The 18,752-nt window shown below is 48.9% G+C and overlaps 1 protein-coding gene and 1 long non-coding RNA gene across 10 annotated transcripts; one reads left to right on the forward strand and one right to left on the reverse strand.

Moving 5' to 3' along the window:
- Positions 1-6,404: 6,404 nt before the first annotated feature.
- LOC144701253 (uncharacterized) lies at positions 6,405-7,734 on the forward strand. 2 transcript variants are annotated; one of them, XR_013580961.1, is made up of 3 exons: positions 6,411-6,541; positions 7,141-7,245; positions 7,322-7,734. It is a non-coding gene; the product is annotated as an uncharacterized LOC144701253 (long non-coding RNA). The 2 variants fall into 2 exon arrangements; XR_013580960.1 differs by having other exon boundaries at positions 6,405-7,245.
- A 1,089-nt stretch (positions 7,735-8,823) lies between these two features.
- On the reverse strand, positions 8,824-18,752 carry LOC144701252 (Tetratricopeptide repeat (TPR)-like superfamily protein). Of its 8 annotated transcripts, none has more exons than XM_078573014.1 (25): positions 18,528-18,752; positions 18,267-18,352; positions 18,112-18,173; positions 16,868-16,960; positions 16,720-16,792; positions 16,327-16,617; positions 16,170-16,240; positions 15,947-16,078; positions 15,341-15,382; positions 14,631-15,143; positions 14,408-14,562; positions 13,797-14,337; positions 13,598-13,660; positions 13,412-13,513; positions 13,021-13,326; positions 12,857-12,949; positions 12,659-12,760; positions 12,452-12,556; positions 12,216-12,349; positions 11,674-11,857; positions 11,451-11,582; positions 11,248-11,360; positions 11,063-11,153; positions 9,247-10,980; positions 8,824-9,180 (listed from the first exon to the last, which is right to left on the reverse strand). In XM_078573014.1, exons 2-24 carry the CDS (start codon positions 18,325-18,327, stop codon positions 9,343-9,345), a joined length of 5,097 nt encoding a protein of 1,698 aa, XP_078429140.1. In that variant the 5' UTR covers positions 18,328-18,352; positions 18,528-18,752; the 3' UTR covers positions 8,824-9,180; positions 9,247-9,342. The 8 variants fall into 8 exon arrangements, with proteins under 8 accessions (XP_078429140.1, XP_078429139.1, XP_078429138.1 ...); XM_078573013.1 differs by having other exon boundaries at positions 16,327-16,623; positions 18,112-18,176; XM_078573012.1 differs by having other exon boundaries at positions 12,659-12,949.

Here is an 18,752-nt window from a genome sequence, read left to right on the forward strand (position 1 = left end):
TAGCATTTTCTGAAGCTCAAACAAGCTAGATCAGGGTGCCATTGTCGTACACCATCATCGGGGAGGGGGATGTAGGACAGTTTGGGACAATCATATTATCCCCCATCCCATGTTTTATAAGTTTTTCAAACCGTTCCATCTGTAATATCTCTCATCTTGACTCCTTTTGTCCGAGAAACGTCCCATCCCACAACCATCCTAGTCAAGATATCCTCATCTCATTCTGATTCCTTTAAGGAAACATTTTTCCCAAAATTATCCTGGTCGAGATATCCTCATCCCATTCAACATCCCAAAAGGAAAAAAGAGATCATTTAACAAAGCCATCTCTCTATATCTGCCTATCTCTATCTCAAATCTCAATCTCCCGCTTGACTCTCCTGTTCGCTTGGCCTCTTTCCCCTCTCAGTATAAGCTCCTGCTCCTCGTGGTGCTCAGACGTTGACAACTCTATGGTGTACCCCTCTCACTCTCCGCTTGCAAACCTCATATCTAACATTGTATTCATCCCTTATCGCATAGATTTTGTTTGCAGTCAATCATTCTAAATTTATATGAAATTTATCTCTCTAGTATTTCTTCAGTTCACTTATTTTCTCATTGTTTTACATGTTTCATGATTTTTACCAAGATTCAAGACGGACAAACAATGGGTCCAGGATCGTTGTGTAAGTTGTATATGAACGTGGCATTGAGTCAAAGATTTGCACCATTACTACGGACAATGCATCTATCTACAAAATGATGGTAGTTGACATGGTGGATTTGTTAAAGACTATGAATCCAAGGTCGACCTCATAGTCTAGGCCAAATTGAAGATTATTGGTAACCTTCAAGCACCAGAGAGTGGCATCCTACTTGTATGAGAACTCCATATAGATGAATTGCCAATCACTAGTCAACCACTTGAATCACCCATGGATGATAGTACAGCCTCCAATATTGCACCTTTGGAAGCAGTCGTTACTTGGGTGAGAGCCATTGGTTGTGCCATTCTAGACTCCACTCAACAGATGGAGAAATATATCGACCTTTCCAAAATGTTTCAACTTATTAATTCAATAAAAGTAGGTGTTGACTGGCCAATGTGTTGGAACTCCAAGCTCGACATGTTATAGGGTTCTCCCTCAAAGAGAGAAGCAGTCAACAATATGGATCTACATTTCATCGCAACACCAACAAAGGACTATGATATTTGTCAAAGTGACTAGGCCATGCTTGATGAATATGTGCGCAACCTTTGTCCATTGCGCAAAGGTTCTGAATTTGTTTGTTCAACAAAGAAATAATCAATCACTAAAGTTACAGCATTAGTCACTGTGTTGACAACCCACCTCGTGATGGAGCGTACCAGCCTACCCCACCGAATTCGTCTTCAGAGATGCCATCTCCGTCATCAATGACCTCGCCGGTTCATGTCCAGCCTAATCACCACGCCAAGGCGCAAGTGAAGATACCTGGGTTCCAATACTCCAAGTAAAGCACATCTGCATTTTCACCGTCTTGATTTCGTCAGCATGTGTTCATCTTGTTTGTTATTTTATTGATGGCGGCGACGTCAACACGACTTTTGCAGACACGCCGCCACCATCAACTGACCAAGTCAATGCACCGGTATCAAGCACATCTCCGTCTACGCACACCCCATCAAGCACGCCTCCACCCACGCACGCCCCATCACCCGTCATGACACGTCGTCAACGCCAGATCGAGAACTGCCCACTGACGTGACATGATTTCATGTCGTCTACCTTTATTTTTTTATTGCTATTTTTATCTCTCATACTTTATCCTTCCTCCAAGGCCTATATATATAGGCCAAAGCTGTAAGACACTTTCCAGGTAAGTTATTTTAAAGAATTGATTATCTTCTTGGAAGACTTGCCTAACCCTAGCCTTGCTAAATCTTTGTCACCGCCCACCGACAGTCGCCAGACCGCTGGCGCCTGTGCACGCCAGCACCTACCGGCGTCCGCGCACGCCAGCGACCACTGGTGCCCACACACGCCAGCGCCCGCCGACGGCCACGCACGCCAGCCAGCGTTGCGGCACTCGCACACGCTAGCGCTCGCCGGCGCCCGCGCACGCTAGGGTCCGCCGACGCCCGCGCACACCAATGCCCGCCAGCGCCCGCGCATGCCACGCGGCCATCGTATGCAATCTTTCTGCGTTCGCCGCTCGTTCCCCATGTTCAAAGCGCCTCGATCGTCAAGCACCTAGCCTAGCCCGATCAAGTCATTGCCAAGGCCTCTCAATGCCCAGAACGCCCAGCTATTTAGTCCAATGGGCCATACAACGCCGGGATCGCCAAGCCACGTCACGACCAGAATTTCCCGCAGCCTCATCACGCACTCCGGTGCAGAGGTACACTTGAACTCTTTGGTGTTGTGTGTTCTTCGTCTAGCCTCCCACGAGATTTCTTCCCCCCCCCCCCCGTCGGATTTGCTTTGAGTTTTCATGGAATTTCAACAATTAGTGGATTAGGTCTTTTTGTGAATTTTCTCGTGAGCGCGAATTCAAAGGTATTGGATTTGGTGCTTCGACATCGTCACGGTGGTTGAAGACAGTACTCCCCCCCTCGACGACGAAAGGGGATGCCACACCATTATTTCATCAGACTTAAGTTTTTGAAACCGATCGTGTGGATTTGTGGTCTGTTTTATCCCTCCTAGCCTCAACCATTCCGACATCTTGTATCCATCATCATCCATCCCGTCTCCTTTAGTCATCCGCATCCGTTCCTTTAGTTGCTCTGCATCATTTATGGTATTCTTGTTCGTCGTGTTCTTGTCTGTTACGCTCGTGTCTGTGTCATCATGTGTCCTATCTCCTTTGTATCAATTTACCATGTGTCGTCTGTCGTTATCTTTCAATATTTTATTTTGTTTAAAAGGGGGTCCTTATGTAAATGAACCCCCATATTGGATCCTTCTGTAAGGGCCTATCATGCCCATAGGCCGTCGCTGCCACCGCGGATCCGCTGCAACCACCGCCACCGTGGGCCCCCCACCGTGGACGACCAGGCCGCCACCGCCGTGAGGACGCATCCACTGCCATCAGGCTGCAGCCATTGTGGATCCGCCACCGCTCGCATCGTCTCGCCATCTCTTTCAGCCACTGTCCTCATCGTTACCCGCACCACTGTCGTGCCGCCGCAGCACCACCTTGCCGTCCTCACCATTGTCGCTCCCGCTGCAGACATGCCCTATGCTTCGCACCACCTTGCCGTCCTCACCTTTGGACACTGCCATAATTGCGCCCCATGCCTCCGCCGGGCCGATGCCACGCCCGCACCTCCGCCGCGGCCCACGCATTAGCTGCGTGCCACCGCCACTCGCACTGCCGCGCCGCCGCTCACGCCGCCATAGTCAGTGCCATCGTGCTGCCGCAACATTGCCTCGTCGTCCGCGACATCGCTGCTTGCGTCGTTGTCGTCCGCACTGCTGACGTCGTTGTGCCGCCACCCCCATCCCCGCTCTGCCCTCCTGCCCTCCCAACTCCGCTCCTGAGTCACCACTTCTGAGTTGTGCCACACCGCCAGTCAAACGACGCAGTGGCGCCTCTTGCACAGCTTCACCGACCCTACCCATTGGTATCTCTACATTGATAGACATACGACTCCGGGAAGACGTTGCCAAGAGGTAGCTCTCTCCTCTAGCTCGCTTGTTAATTGTCTATTTTTGTATACCTCTTGGTTGCACTACACCGCACTCGGGATAGAGTAGGTGAGAGTATAAATGTACACGAGAGCATCCAACAAGTGTCTTCCCTAGGTACAGCATGAGCCCGTCTGTTACGTGAGAGCACCCATGGACTCAGTCCATTCGGCGTCGTAAACTCCATCTCTTCAAAGAGGTCACCGTCAGAAACATCGGTCGCCCACCCCAAAGCACGGAACCCGGCAAACCCCACGAGTCAGGGCCTACACGTACACTCACCTAGGATTGCATCACATCATGTAGATGCATCTCCGTAGGTCCATCTCCGACGGACGAGTCCTGGATGACGTCTGCTATCACCTGGAATCCGAGCATCATCTCGGTACTGTCCGGACGATGTCACTGACGATGTCCTGCATCGTGCTGCCCAGTCGCTCCTGTTGAGCAACTACCATATGCTAGTATCATTTAGTCGCCGCGCCCTCACTCTATCTGTTCTCACCTCCGATCCCTATCGTCATCTCTTGCGCCGCCCGTAGCTAGTCGAGCGACACATAGCCATCTCAGCACGACTCTGCTGCATCTGCCTACACCGCTCATTGCATCGATTAACTATAGGCGACACAGCCGACGAGGTATGTTTTTCCCCTTGCTCGTCAGTTATATTACCGTCTCTAGCATATTTTCGGCCGCAGTCCACCATGCTCAGGTTACAATTAGGTGAGTGTTTATATCTTTAAAATTACGAGTCAAATGGATTCCTAGGTAAGGGTTGAGCCTGTTTGTTAAGTATGAGTGCCTATGGAATTCTTCTATTCATCGTCATAGTCATCATCGTCACTCCGACGAGGGTCAGAAGGTCAATGTCATCGTCCCTGGTCTTCTGCTTGCGAGCTAGGAGCTTGGCGAAACCACACGAGTCGGGGCCTGCACGTGCGTCCACGTAGGATCACCGCATCATGTAGTTATATTTCCTTGGGGAATTTACCTGTCGCACAACATCCCCGATGACATCTGGCTTCACCTTGTAGTTGTTATGCAGAATTGAAATGAATTATTGAAATTAGAGCAGAGGGATGCATTACAAACTGTGTGCGGTGCAATGCATTTGAAGCTGATGCAATAAGGAAACTAATTTTGGTTTAATCAAACCTTTGCTAGTGCGGCAATATCGGATCCAGTTTCAAAAAATTATAGGAAGTGGGCACGTCATGCCACTAGAATGTGCTCTCATATCTTGGCAGTCTCTTGGAGTATACATCAGACCCAGACACAAGTGACTATGAGTCTGGGCAAGGACAAGTGTTACAAGGCTGACGACCGCCACATTACATCACCTCTACACATCAGTATATGTGACCAGGCCATCATAGTCGACCACATTCAATGCCCAGGTAGGAGCTGCAGAAGTATCTGAACATTCTCTGAAGTGAGGAGGAAGATACTCCCTTGAGATGGTGGAAGGAGATCAAAACACGATACTGATGGCGCAGCACCGTCGGACGTCCTCGAGCCAGCACGCGAGGAGCCATCGTCGTCATCCAGCCCGCCACCGACACGTGTCCGGCCGGCACGACGAGCCGCCACAGCGACGCGTGACCCCGAGTTCAGATACTCGGCGTGACGCACGCGCCACTTCATCGTCGGAGCAGCCCACTTTTCCCTTTGTTTTCTTTTCTTATCTTTACTCTCTTTATCTTTCGTCATCATTGTCTCCTTGGTTGTCGTGTAGTGAGGGAAGAGCCCATATGAGGACATCTTCCCCTCCCATGGGCCTGACAAGCCCATTTTCCTTTTTAGTTTTCCCTTTTTATTTCTTTCTTGTTTGTTGTCTAATGGGGCCCATCTTCACCCATTATATAAGGGGGGGGGGGGGGGGGGGGCGCCCAAGAAAGGCACTCTTTGAATTGGAAGTTATTTTAACGTGGAAGTTGAAGAGTTAGATCGTGGGAGGAAGGAAGAAGAAGAAAGGAAGAAGAAGAAGAAAGGAAGAAGAAGAAGAAAGAAGAAGAAGAAGAAGAAGAAGAAGAAGAAGAAGAAGAAGAGGAAGAAGAAGAAGGAGAAGGAGGAGGAGAAGGAAGAAGAAGAAAAAGGAGAAAGGAGAGAAAGAAGATCGGCCGCCGGCCGCCTGTTCGCCGTCGCCAGATCCCCCCCCCGCCACCGAGTCTCCTCTGTTGACGACGAAAGTCGTCGTTCGCAGCTCCCCCGCCTTCAACTCCGGCTACGCCGCCGACAGGTCAACGTCACCGACCCGTCTCTCTCGCCGCCGCCGCCGCCCACGTCTCCCTCGCCGCCACCGCCGCGCACGCCACCGCCCACGTCTCTCTCGCCGCCGCCGTTCACGCCGCCGCCCACGTCTCCCTCGCCGCCACCGCCGGTCACGCCGCCGCCGCCGGTCACGCGCCCACCAACGTTCCCTTTGCCGCCGCTGCCGGTCACGCCGCCTCCCCAGGAGCCGCCTCCGCCGCCCGCTCGCTCGCTGGTTTGCCCTCCAGCCAAAGCACGCGCGCCAACCGCCGCAGGAAAGCAGAACCCGGCGCCGTCGCGCCCGCGATTACCGCGCGCGCGACCCTGCGCTTGGCCCCGCCGACGGCCGCGCCTGCCGTGCTGCGCCCACCCATGACCCTGCGCACGCGCGACCGATCGCAGTCCTGCCGACGACCGCGCCCGGCGAGCGGCGCCCGCCGCACGCCGAGCTCCTGCACGCGTCGGCCCCGCGCGCCATGCCATCTGCTGCGCCTGCAGCCGCCGCCCGCCGCCCCCTCTGCCGCTATTGCCCGCCAGGGACGCCCACCCCTTCACCGATCCGCCCAGCTCCCACCAACTCCTACTATCTCTGGATTCCCTGCTGACTGGAGAATTCCGTCGCCAGGGCGACGAAGGTACTCCTTACCTTGCTCTTGTACGTCTCTTACTTTCTTCATTGCCTTTCATATTGCCTCCTCCGTGCTCGGGTTAGATAGGTGAGAGTGAGACAGGTTGAGAAAACGACAAACATTGCACGAGAGTCTTACCTGTCCGGTACGAGTCGGGGCCTCCCGACGCGTGTGAGTATTTCAGCGGGGTATCCCCGTTCGGCGACGTACTCGCCCTCGACCTTCTCGGGCGAGGTTCAGGAGGCCCATCCAGCCTCACTCAAGGCGACCCGTCAATTCTCTGGAACGGCACCTACCGCTCGTCGGCGCACGCACGTACAGTAGTAGGGCTTTCATACATACATCATCGTCATTATATCTGTTCACTCGCATCCATCTGACGACGTCGGTCGACGCCGTCCGATTAGTCCTCGATACGACACCGAGCCCGTACCCTCGGTGACGACCGGACGACGTCTTGACGGCGTCCGGCATCAGATACTTTCCAAAGTTGCCCAAAATTGCACTGGAGTTTCTTGTAGTGAGCCGAACAAGTGCACCTGTGGAATGGCTTTTGTATAGCGGTTGAGGCATCGCCACATATCACAGTCCACCCCTTTAAACAGATAGTGTTGAGATGTTGATGATGTTGCAAGCATGGTTCCGTCATCTCTACCAATGTTCCTCAAGCTTGGATGATGACACCGACGATGATGAAAATTTACCGGCCAGTAAGTTATGTACAATAACTTTATTTTTTTAAGTAGTTATATGTCCTACAAAGACTAATGTTACTCCATCTAACAGAACAATGAAGGGGAACACTCAAAAGGTACCCTACGAGATTTTATGTGTCTTCAAACTCATCTAAGGCGAGGTCTAACTACACTTCAAACTATTGATTTTATTTCCAGATCAAAATAAATTATTTATCATGTTTTTTTGTTTCTTTATGACTCTTATCTGTAGGAATACTTTTAAAATTTGAAAACTAAGGATGGCTTAACCTTTCTCTCTGGCTTAACTTGTATCTTTTTACATGCTAGGGATATTTTCCTCTCTTACTATTTTCATCTATGTCTCACCCATGTCAATATTTATATGCCTGCGTTCCACCTCTCTCTCACATTCTCTATTTATCTCTATTTTCCTCTCTTACTCGTTCCAGCTATGTCTCTGTTGTTTATCCTTTGTTGTTTAATATATATCCATTTTGTTTCTCTTTTCTCTATTTATTGATGTTTCACTTAACATGATATCCATAAAACTATAAATTATTTCTTGATTCATTGTTAATGATATTATTGTGGTCGTTCCTAAGCATTGTGGTTATTGACCCTGTCATTAGCAACCACTCAAGTTGAACTCGACCTATAAAATTTCATTATCTGAAACGAACACTACCTGCTAAATGTGTGATGCATTGAGAGAAGATTCAACAAAGTCATTGTTGAACATACTATCTTCCTTTCTCACCATCTGCCATCTCCGGATGGGGGATAATTATCATTCATGAGAAGAAGTCAATGTAACAAAAAATAATCATTCATAAGAAATAATTATATTGAAGAAAATAAACTGAAATTTTCATTTGTCCTTAATCCTGCGCCATCACAGGAAGGGGTATAATTTTCATTCCTCAGAAGAAGTCAATGTAAGTGGAAAAAATTCATTTGTAGTAAATAAATGAAAAAAGCTAAAGCTTTGTTTCTCATCTCTCGTATGCGTACAGAGGATGGGACTCTTTGTTCTAAAAGCAATCCCGTCATCCGTCATTCATCTAAGGGATGATTTACCATCCCGTTATTCGTCCGTCCCCCCCCACCAGATGGGAAATTTTTTTCGCCCCAGCACTAGTGTCATGTCTGCCTATTAAAGAATATCCATAGATTTGATCCTGATTAAAGCCAACGACTTAATGGTAATTATTTTTTACTTGACCATCCATCAGAGATAATCCACTAGAAAAATCAATTTATGACCTGTGGATTAATAAGAATCAGATAACATGATTTTCGCACAATGCTTTTGTTACGACCAAAAAATCCACAAAGGTGTGTGAATGTTCGGACTGCACCGCACGCCATTAACACAAATACCAAGGAATTATAAATCACAAACGATTACTTGCACCTGTAATTTTCATGTATTGGCCTACTGTTCGTATTGATTATCCTTGCTTGATCCCTCTGCTGGGCAGTCCTCAAGTATAATTACACGGGATATCACAGTTTCTGACAAACTAGTCAACAACAGACAGATCATGCAAAGCACTCGAACTCAATCTCTACATCAAGGGACTTGAAGAATCTATGAAGTTATGAAATCAATTCCCAAAGGTCAAGAACATGGCCACAAAATTCATTCACCCCTTCGGCAAATGAAGGTTTATCATGATCCGAATGAAAAGGAAATAAACCGGAAGAAAGCGAGCAGGGAACGTTTATTAACCATCCTTGAGAAACTAATTGAAAGAGTCAAAATTTCTTGATGGGCCCCGACGACAGAAGGAGAAAGCCTAATCAATGAGAAAGAATAACCTTAGCAGTTCCTAAGAGGAAGAAGTCGGTACCACGGTTGAGCCGACTTTTGTACAAAGCCCGACGAAGATCTCAGCTGGGGGGGAAAAATAAACCAGGAGAAGCAAAAAGAAGAGCCAGAGGAACCTGCAAAGAACGCAAACAGTTAATTGAAGCCCAAGGAAAGATGGACATCGCGAAGGGAGCGCAAACCTCTGCATCTTTAGCCGCGTGGGCAGACCTCCGGCTGCGAGGTATCTATCTCTTTGGTAATTTTCTTTTTTCTTTTTTTTGTGGAGGAGGCGATGATCAAGCGAGAGCCGGGGCGGAATCCTCGGCGGAGGAGGCGGTGGGGGGGGGCTTGTTGGAAGAGTCGGATCCTCTGACCACCCTGTGATAGACCACCTTGAAGGACTTACCGCCGAAGGGCTTGTTGAGAAGGCTGAGCGGCATTCTGAGGGTCTGCTTCCGGCGGCCCCGCCCTCTGAGGAAGATGCTGAGGCTTCCTTCGCCTTGGTCTTCCTTCCCGGCGGTGTCCTTCTGGCTGGGGTCGTCTTCGGCGGGCTTGGGCGGCGCCTCGGGGGGGGTCTCCTTGGGGGGGACGGCGGGGGGGGGCATAATCGGGAACTCGGAGGGGTGGCAGGGGGGCCAGACCGGGGGGGGCACGAAGTCGGGGACGTTCCAGGCGAAGTGGTTGGGGTGGAAGACGCTGGTGTTGATAGGGAACATGGGGTTGGGCACGGGCGGGGCTTGGGAGTAAGCCGGGTAGGCGAAGGGGTGAGGGCGGGGCAAGGAGCAGATGGGTGCGGGCGTGGGCAGGACCGTGGCTGGGGTCGGGTGGGACTGGAGCGGGACGGGCCAGTGGGCTACGGCCGGCGCGGGCCGCACGGGCTGGGCTGCTGGGCCTCTGGACGATGGGCTGAAGGGAGCTGCCGCCGCGGAGAGCTTCCTGTTGGACATCTCTCTGTTGTCAAGCGCCGCGGACGGGGACTGCGGCTTGGGGCTGCCGCCGCTCTCTTCTTTCGGCGCCGCGGCTTCGTCGGTCTTGGGCGGGTCCGGGCCGGGTTCGGAGATCTCGGTCGCCGGCGCCGCCTCGACCGGACAATCCGCGGAGTCGGCTGGCTTTGTCTCTTCGCTCGGCTCGTCGACCTGGTCCGGAGTAACGGCGGGGGGCTCGGGGTCGACTGCGGACGGCTCCGTTGGCTTGCGGACTGGAAGCTTGGGCACCGTGCCAGGTGGCGCGATGGCCACGTCCTTGTAGGACAGAGAGAGGGTCGCCTGGCTGCTGGCGTCATCAGGAGCGGGGACTTGATCGGACGGCGGAGATGAAGCTGATGGAGCATCCGGGTTTTTCTGATCCGCTGCATCCGTTGTGTTGGGAGGTGGAACATACTTGACTCGGTACGTGACGGCGCGGACGTTGCGACCGAACTTGCCACCGGAAGAGGGAACCTTGACGTAGTTGCCACTGTCCGAGTGGCCCGACGGGGGGGCTCTCTTCTTCAGGAAGTAGTATCTGCCGCTGTTTGGGTGAGGCTCCTTGGATTTGTACTGGGACGCGTCGGCGGCCGATTCCTTCTGCTGATACGTGTAGGCCTTGCCGGGGTTCGCGCGTTTGTGACGCAGCTTCTGGCCCGGCGTTCCGGACGATCTCGGCCGTTGAACGGGCTGCCAGCCTTCTTCTGAACCGGGGTGCGGTTCTGGGTATAACTCGCTGATCTCTGGGTAGTCTTCTGCGGGTGAGCTCGACTCGGGCGGGTGGGAAGATGCGAGAGGTTCCGTCTGAGTCGGGAGAGTGGGATCGCTTTGGGCGACGGGGCTCTCCTCTGGCATGGTTCTAGAAGGCTCCTCCTCTTCCCTCTCTTCCTCTGAGACAGTCGCGCTGGAGTCCTTTGACTGTGCGTCGGAGCTCACTGAGTTGAGGCTTTTAGCGGAGCGAGACTTGAGCTGAACACAGCGGAGATTCGCATCAAATCCAACGGAGAGAAAGGTTTAACTATACTCGAAAAAGGGAGTTGTTCTTGGGTACCTTGGCCGCCAAAAGTCTCCTCTTGGCTGCCTCTGCATCCCTCGCTTTAGAATCTTGGTCGGGGTTTATGTAGTCGAGAAGGTCTGACACGCTGCGATACATTTCGTGAGAAATCTTCACAAAGAAAATAAAGGAAAAACGGAATTTTGACTTGTATTAATCTCGTCTTTGGGAAGAGAAGATACCTCAGATGGCCCTTGCTTGCGATGGATGCATCAGGCTTTCGAGTCCCGTTACGAGCGGCTTCCTGCTGCTCAATTGCCTTGGACTCGAAATACTCGAGCCACGCTGCCGCATCCTTTGGATTCAAAAACATGGATTTTAGAGAAAAAGAAGAGGGTGGAAATAATTAAGAAGAAAATCACAAAGGGGGAATTCTGAGACATGCCTGAGTCCTCAAGTCATCGGGACCTAGCTTCGCACGAAGGATTCGTAAAGTAGTCTGCTCGTGCTGAACACTGAGCGTGTACGCTTCCATGAGAGATAAGGCAATGGCGATGGCATGGTAACTTGCAGCCGTCTGGATCATACGACAAGCGAGTGTTAATTAATTTGCATTGATGATTGAACAGAGCTCAAAGAAAATAAAAACTCGGGAGGGGATGGAAGACCTGGATATGGTCTGGGCCGAGCAACTTCTGATTGCACTTCAATGCTTTGTGAAGGTATCTCAGTGCAACGTGTACGTTTCCAAGGCCTTCCTCCATCATCGCTACATTGATATACGTTGCAGCCGTGTTCGGATGTGACGGTCCGCACGTGAGATGCAAGAGGTACAGTGCACGCTTCACGTATCTGATTGGTAGAAGACGTCAGCGAATTGGGTCAATCGTGTAATCAGACAAGACAGTCGAACATCATCCAATGGTAAAGAAAAATTTCGAATTATAAATGCCGAGCCGGGCAGATAATATACGCGGGATAAATTTTGAGAACTGTAGGAAATTATTGATTCAATTCATCCATTTCGCACAGCTGGCAATACGGAAGCAGTGAAGAGTAAGATTATCATGCAAGGAAAAGATAATAAAATTTGAAAGCGTTTCAAAAAATATTATTCATGTCGTTGACTAAAATGATTAATATGTCAGATAACTAAGTTAAGAGCCAAGGGCAGTTACTTTTGAAAGTTTATTTTGGTAGTTTAACTCACTTCAGGGCCAATTCGGTGTGTTGAAGTCGGTAATAGAACACAGCAAGATCTCCATAGCTCTTCATAGTATCCGGATGGTCTAGGCCGAGCTCTCTCTCATTTATATCCAACGCTTTTTGTTGGTATATCGTAGCCTGGAAAAGAACTTTGCGTTAAGAACCTCCTGTCATCATACATAATCAACGTATAACAAGTATGTTATCCATAAAATGTTCAAGGGAAAACGTAGGTTTGACCTGGTTAAAATCCCCTGTATGGTAAAGGACAACGGCCAGGAGGCTGTACGCTCCAGCTGTCATACGATGGTAAGGGCCACAGACGGCAATTAATTTCGCGAGAGCCTGCAGCAGCCAAAATAAGTCTCGTCATCAGAAAAGTATTCGAAGGATAAATTAGATTGGAAGAAAATTCAACGAAAAAAAGAGCAAGATTTGCTCAGGTACCTTCGTTCCATAACTAACAGCATCTTCAAGTTTTCCCTTGTCGAGTGCAGTCTTCGATGACTCCAGCAGTTGCCGTCCATCTGCAGACGAACACGCAACTTGCTGCGGAGAATCACGAGGGCAAACATAAGAACTTGCTCTATCGAATACGATTTCTTTTTTCCCAACTGAGTTTATAATAAAAATTATGAGTCTTACTTTATGAACAGGAATCAGGCTGAGAATGTCTGCCTTCGAAAAGGTATTTGCAGAGTCCATGTCGTAGTCCCTCGGCGCCAATTCGATGCCGACCTAATGAGAATTACAATTATAATTAGAGAAAACATCAAACCAAATTAATACACAAACAACGGGTCAATTACCTTGTGACAAAGACCTCGTAGAATGGCAAATTTTCTAATCTCTCGATAATGTGAAGTTGTGAGATCCCAGTCATATCTCTTCTTCAAGAAGATCTCCAGCCATCTCCAAACAAGGGAGTGTACTTTGTCGTCGCCGTTGGAATCAATACCGAGCATCATGTTAAGAGTGACAGCTATTAATGCGGCCAAATCTCCAGTGTTGGAAACGGCTGCAATCACAGAGCGTATGACATGCTTGAAGGCTCTCACTATCATCTCATGGATGCACAGAGATTGCACGTGCGATAACTTCTCGGAAAGCTTGACCTAAGAGAATAGGTGAAAACAAATTAGCTCGAGAACTATAGTCAAGCGCAAGAAACTGTATGCCGAGACATGCAAAAATACTCACAACGCGTCCCAGAGACCGCATCCGGAGACCTCTAGTGTGCATGAAATCAGTCAGCGTCCGGCCATCCACTGGAGAAAGCTCCAATGATCCAAAATCGGCAACCTAAGCGCAACATAGAACACCCCACATCACGAAAAAGATTGGAGAAAACTGGAAAAGAAAGAATAAAAAATGTTTGAGACTTACAAGTTTCGGCAGGGCCACCTCATCATAGTATTTTTGTGCCATCTCTGTGAGTTCTTGCAAAGACTGAACAACCGGAGGGAAAAATTAATTTCCTACTTCAAAACTAAAGAAACCCATGAAACTTAGAAAATTAAGTAACGATAATGAATTAGGATAACACTAACTCAGGGAAGACAGAAATATTCCTAGAACTTTTTACCTTTTGATGAAGGCCAGTGTCGGACTCCTTGAGCCGCGTGAATGCTGATTCAGACAATAACTTTTTAAGTTCCTGCTCGTTGTCATGGGCCCTTGTTTCAGAAGGAGCTGCTGCGCCTTCCTTCTGCGTTTCTCGAAGAACGCCTTGAGTTGAACTAGTGGCCTCGGGCAGGTCCTTCCCTTCATCAGATTGCGCTTTCTTTTTGGAGTTTTTAAAGAACTTGAGCGGCTTGCCAAGTCCCTCGACCTTTGATTCCTGGCGAATCTTCTCTGAATTTTGCTTCTTCTCTTTCTCGGCGGTCAGTTTCTTATCTTTCTCTGCATTTTTCTGATCCTGCAAATGCTGAATCCAGCAAGCACCGAGCTCCCATCTCATGAAGGACTCGTAGTTGGCGTCCTCGGCCTCAAGTTTTGAAAGACTCTCGGTCAATATTCCTTCCACAAAGCGCTGCGCTACGCCAGAATCTTCATACTTTGAGCTTTGAGCACTGTTCAAGCTTCTGCTGTTGTCTGGGCGCTTCTTGTGCAACAGCAACCTCAAACTGGAATAACCAAAATTATTCACCTCCGTTCACTAAAAAAATAGTATAACGTCCTATTTATAAGAAGTACCTGTTAACATTCAAAGCATTAGCCCCTCCTTCTGGCTGATCCTCAATTTCAACTCTTTGACGCACCGAACCACTCGTGCTGTCGTTCCTGATGACAGATACAACTGCGATGTACCCGCCGTATCTTACGTTTATAACTCCCAAAGTGGTAACGTCCTGCAGGAAACAGAGTCAAAACCCGATATATACAAGAACGCATAGTCGCGTATGAAACAGATCCTTACATGTGCTACGGTATTTTCATCTGCCGTGATTCCCTTGAGTAAATTTCTCTCCACGAGATTACTAGCGGCGACCCCAACAGTTCTCAACCCATCTATCTTAGTATCTACCTTGCAGCTAGCATCAGAAGCATCCCTTTGCACAGAAATGCAAATATCCCCGACTCGATCGCTATATAAACTACCATCTTTCTCTGTCAGGGAATTATTCATGACGTGACGTATGGCTGCAACTGCTCTGAAGATGGCCACGTCAACGAACAGACTGTGAAGAAGGAACACCTTTCTATCACGAATTTGTCTTTCTTCAGCTGTCTTGCACGGCATGGAGGTGAGATGAGAAAATTCATCAGACCAAGGTATCAAGTCACTCTTGCCATCTCTTCCCCAACCCCCTCCGTTTCCTCCCCATGCCTCATCTTCCATCGGCAGTGGAGGAAATGATGATGGTGACTGCGCGGCAAATGGAGGAACAAGCCAGGTATTTGCGCGGAACCCATAGGGAAGATTTCCGAACTGCAGAAGAGGAGCTGTAAGCAGATGTAACCACAAAGGATACACATATTTTAAAGAAATGAGCGACTGCGGTTGAATACAAATCATTTTTCTGAAAAGGGTTACTTTTAAATGTTTTGCATAAGTTACTATCTTCTCGAATGGGTTGTCATTTTTGGATGACTGTAAGAAAATAATCGAGCGTAAGAAAGTCACACCTTATTACGTTCAGAAAACGCTTTCATGAGATCCTCGTAGGCCTGGAAAACAAAGTAAACAAATATTCAGAATGATTTACATTAGAATCTTCTAAAAATAAAAAAAGCCATTCACGGGCACCAGCTAAACTAGTGTAGAGAAGAGAAGACCAATTAGGGAGAAAATTGTGGGTCTAAAACGAAACAAAAGAAATCACTAATAAGACAGATTCACTCCAAGAGAGAAATTCTTCTTTCCACTCTACAGCACATCAGCCGTTTACAGTCCTAAAGAAAAACGGGAAAAACAGATGGGGAAAGTAGAAAACGAGGACTTCTTTTATATTATCCCGAATCGGAGAAAGGAACATGGATCTTCCAACCAGAATTATTTTCGACGGAGTAAAAAGCTTAAGAGCCTAAATTAATCCTATAAGATCCCAAAAAGACACTAAGTACCTACATAGCGGGATAATAACAACGCTGGCACGCGCTTCTAAGACTAGAAAGTCGTCAAAACTTGACAAGGGAAACTATCATCTAAACTGAAATCGACGTTAAGTCTGTGACTCATATGACGGTTAAAAACCAAGAGCTTTTCAATGGGCGAGTGGATTGCCGGTTTACATGGTCGAAAGCTCTACTGAGCCGTCTCAGTAGCCCGACAAGATCGTGGCAGAGCATACGCTGTTTCCCTACGCTGTAGAACCCTTTCTTCCGCGCTTCAACGGTCAAAAGCTTTCCATTGCAAAGCTTCACCTGAGCCACAGAAAAAACACCGAAACAATATCGATAAAAAATCAAAAAGAACCGAAAAAATTAGACCAAAAGGCGTAGATCGGCTCCACACCTCAATGTAAAAGAGGTGATCCTCCGCAGGCCTCTCATCTTGCCGGACGAGCTTCGCAGACCGCCTTATGACTGCCGGAAGAACAACAATCAGCGAACGTGAAATCTAATCATAAAACAGGGGGGAAAAACCTAATCAGAACGAAAAAGACGCGTACATTGCAGAGGAGGGACGAGATTCGAGAGCGAGAAGAACTCGTAGAAGGATCCAAGCTTAGGGCATGCGCCGCTCATCTCGGCCTCAATTTCAGCCGCAGCAACCGCCGCCGCGGAAGCTTCGTTGGACGGCGGCGTAGTCGGAGAAGACGGCGACGGTTCTCGAGGCGGCTGCTTGGCCGCCGCCGGCGACGCGACATCCTTCGCCGGAGCTCCGCCGAAGCAGCTCGTACAAGCAACGATGTCGAGCAGCCTCCTCACATGCGCTACCGCCCGAGCCTCGTCGTACTCCTCTAATCCTGCGGGAAAACCATTTATATAGGCCGATTTAAAAATCTTGTTTGTTTCGCAAAACCCTTTGTCGAAAACTATTTGTAAAAGCATCCAGAAACTACCTTCGACCAAGGTCAGTATGCACGGCTTGAGGGCGGCCACGTCGACCGTGTCCTTCAGCATCGGCCCTCGGATCTGAGATGGACGATGGCGTCAACGACAGATGTAAGCTGAGTGGGGTCCATCTACACGTAGGACAGAGATGCGCACCTCGTGAGAGAGAGCATAGCACGTGAACCCGCAGGTGACTGTGTTCTCGCAGAGGAGCCGGCGCACGTCGATGATCCTGTCCGTCGATATTCCCTGCCACAAAGGAACGGATGAGGATCCGATGGCCACGTGGAGAAAACGTGGCATCTTTCCATTGGTCCTAATACGAGAAAAAAATCCACGTCGGAAGCATGGAAACAGTCTTTCGTCGTTCATGCTCCTCTATGACATCCCGCTCACTTCTTCTTCTTCTTCTTCTTCTTCTTCTTCTTCTTCTTCCTATTCTTCTTTCTCTCTCTCACTATCCTATTCTCTCTTATCCTGCTTTCTCTCTCCTACTCTATCTCTCTCTGTCTATCCTGGCCTCTCTATCCTACTCTATCTCTCTCTGTCTATCCTGGTCTCTCTATCCTACTCTATCTCTCTCTTTCTATCCTGCTCTCTCTCTCCTACTCTATCTCTCTCTTTCTATCCTGCTCTCTCTCTCCTACTCTATCTCTCTCTTTCTATCCTGCTCTCCCTCTCCTACTCTATCGCTCTTTCTATCCTACTCTCTCTCCATCCTACTCTCTCTCCATCCTACTCTCTCTCCATCCTACTCTCTCTCCATCCTACTCTCTCTCCATCCTACTCTATCTCCATCCTACTCTCTCCATCCTACTCTATCTCAACATTCTACTCTATCTCTATCCTGCTATCTCTTCTACTTTCTCTCTACATCCGACTCTCTCTCTACTGGTCTCTCTTTCTCTACTCGTCTCTCTTTCTAAACTAGTCTCTCTCTATACTCCTCTCTCTCTCTCTATCCTGCTCTCTCTATCCTATTTTCTCTCTATCCTGCTCTATCTCTCCCTATCCTGCTATATCTCTCTCTACGCTGCTCTCTCTCTATCCAGCTCTCCATCTCTCTCTATACTGCTCTCTCTCTATCCTGCTCTATCTCTCTCTATCCAGCTCTCTATCTCTCTCTATCCTGCTCTATCTCTCTCTATCCTGCTCTATCTCTCTCTATCCAGCTCTCTATCTCTCTCTATCCTGCTCTATCTCTCTCTATCCTGCTCTGTCTCTCTCTATCCTGCTCTCTCGCTTCCTCTCTCTATTCTACTATCTCTCTCTCCTCCTTATCTCTCTATCTGTCCAGATCCATTGAGAATTCACGGAGATTGTTTTCGCTGATTTCAGAGTCTTCGTAGAGAGGACGGAAAGAAGATAAGAGACGGAGAAGAGCTCTGTTAGACATTTACCTTCAGAACGACGTGAGACTCATCCGGCAGAAGCACGGTGATGTCGATGACAACGGGAAGAGCTGCTGCGTTGCAGAAGACAGAGGAAGATTCATCAAGAACAGCGAGGACAGTTTAATCTATTTTCCTTTCCTAATTATCCTTCTCATTCTCACCTTTCTCCTCTTTTTTCTTCTTCTCGCCCTTGGCTCTCCCCCGGCCGCTCCTCGGCGCCATTCTCCTCCCCTAATCCGAATTAGCTCTGCACTAATCCAAATTAATCAACACCGGACATTGAACAACAACACTCTGGAACCACTGCTCGCCGTTTCTTCGCGAAATACAGAAAGATGAAGAAATCTCGGCGAGAAGTGGATTGAAATGCGGCAAGACAACAATTAAGCTCGGCGAGTGAACAGCGCAGTTGTGGCGCTCACCGCAATCCGAAGTGAAAACGATTGAATATGAATCGCCTGCGACAGAAAGAGAGATTTGCGTTCAGCGAGAGAGCTCGGAAACGGAGAGCTGGCGAGGAACGGCGTCCTCAATCTTCATTCGGCGGAGGATTGGGGATTGAAAGAGGACGGAGAAGGACGAGGTAGATAGGAAGCGAGGAGGAGGACGAAGGAATAGAAGAGGCGCGTGTGTGATAAGGAAGGAAG

This window comes from Wolffia australiana, chromosome 3 (genome assembly GCF_029677425.1).
Source record: "Wolffia australiana isolate 7733 chromosome 3, ASM2967742v1".
Taxonomy (NCBI): Eukaryota; Viridiplantae; Streptophyta; class Magnoliopsida; order Alismatales; family Araceae; genus Wolffia; species Wolffia australiana.

What these genes read in the sequence shown, in the direction of transcription:
- LOC144701252 (XM_078573007.1), bottom strand. Translation starts at nt 18,327, where the DNA reads ATGGCGCCGAGGAGCGGCCGGGGGAGAGCCAAGGGCGAGAAGAAGAAA. An exon ending in TCAGTAGAGCTTTCGACCAT is followed by an intron (nt 15,383 to 15,946) that starts GTAAACCGGCAA and finishes TTTGTTTTCCAG; the next exon opens with GCCTACGAGGATCTCATGAA. An exon ending in AGGTGGCCCTGCCGAAACTT is followed by an intron (nt 13,514 to 13,597) that starts GTAAGTCTCAAA and finishes TGTTGCGCTTAG; the next exon opens with GTTGCCGATTTTGGATCATT.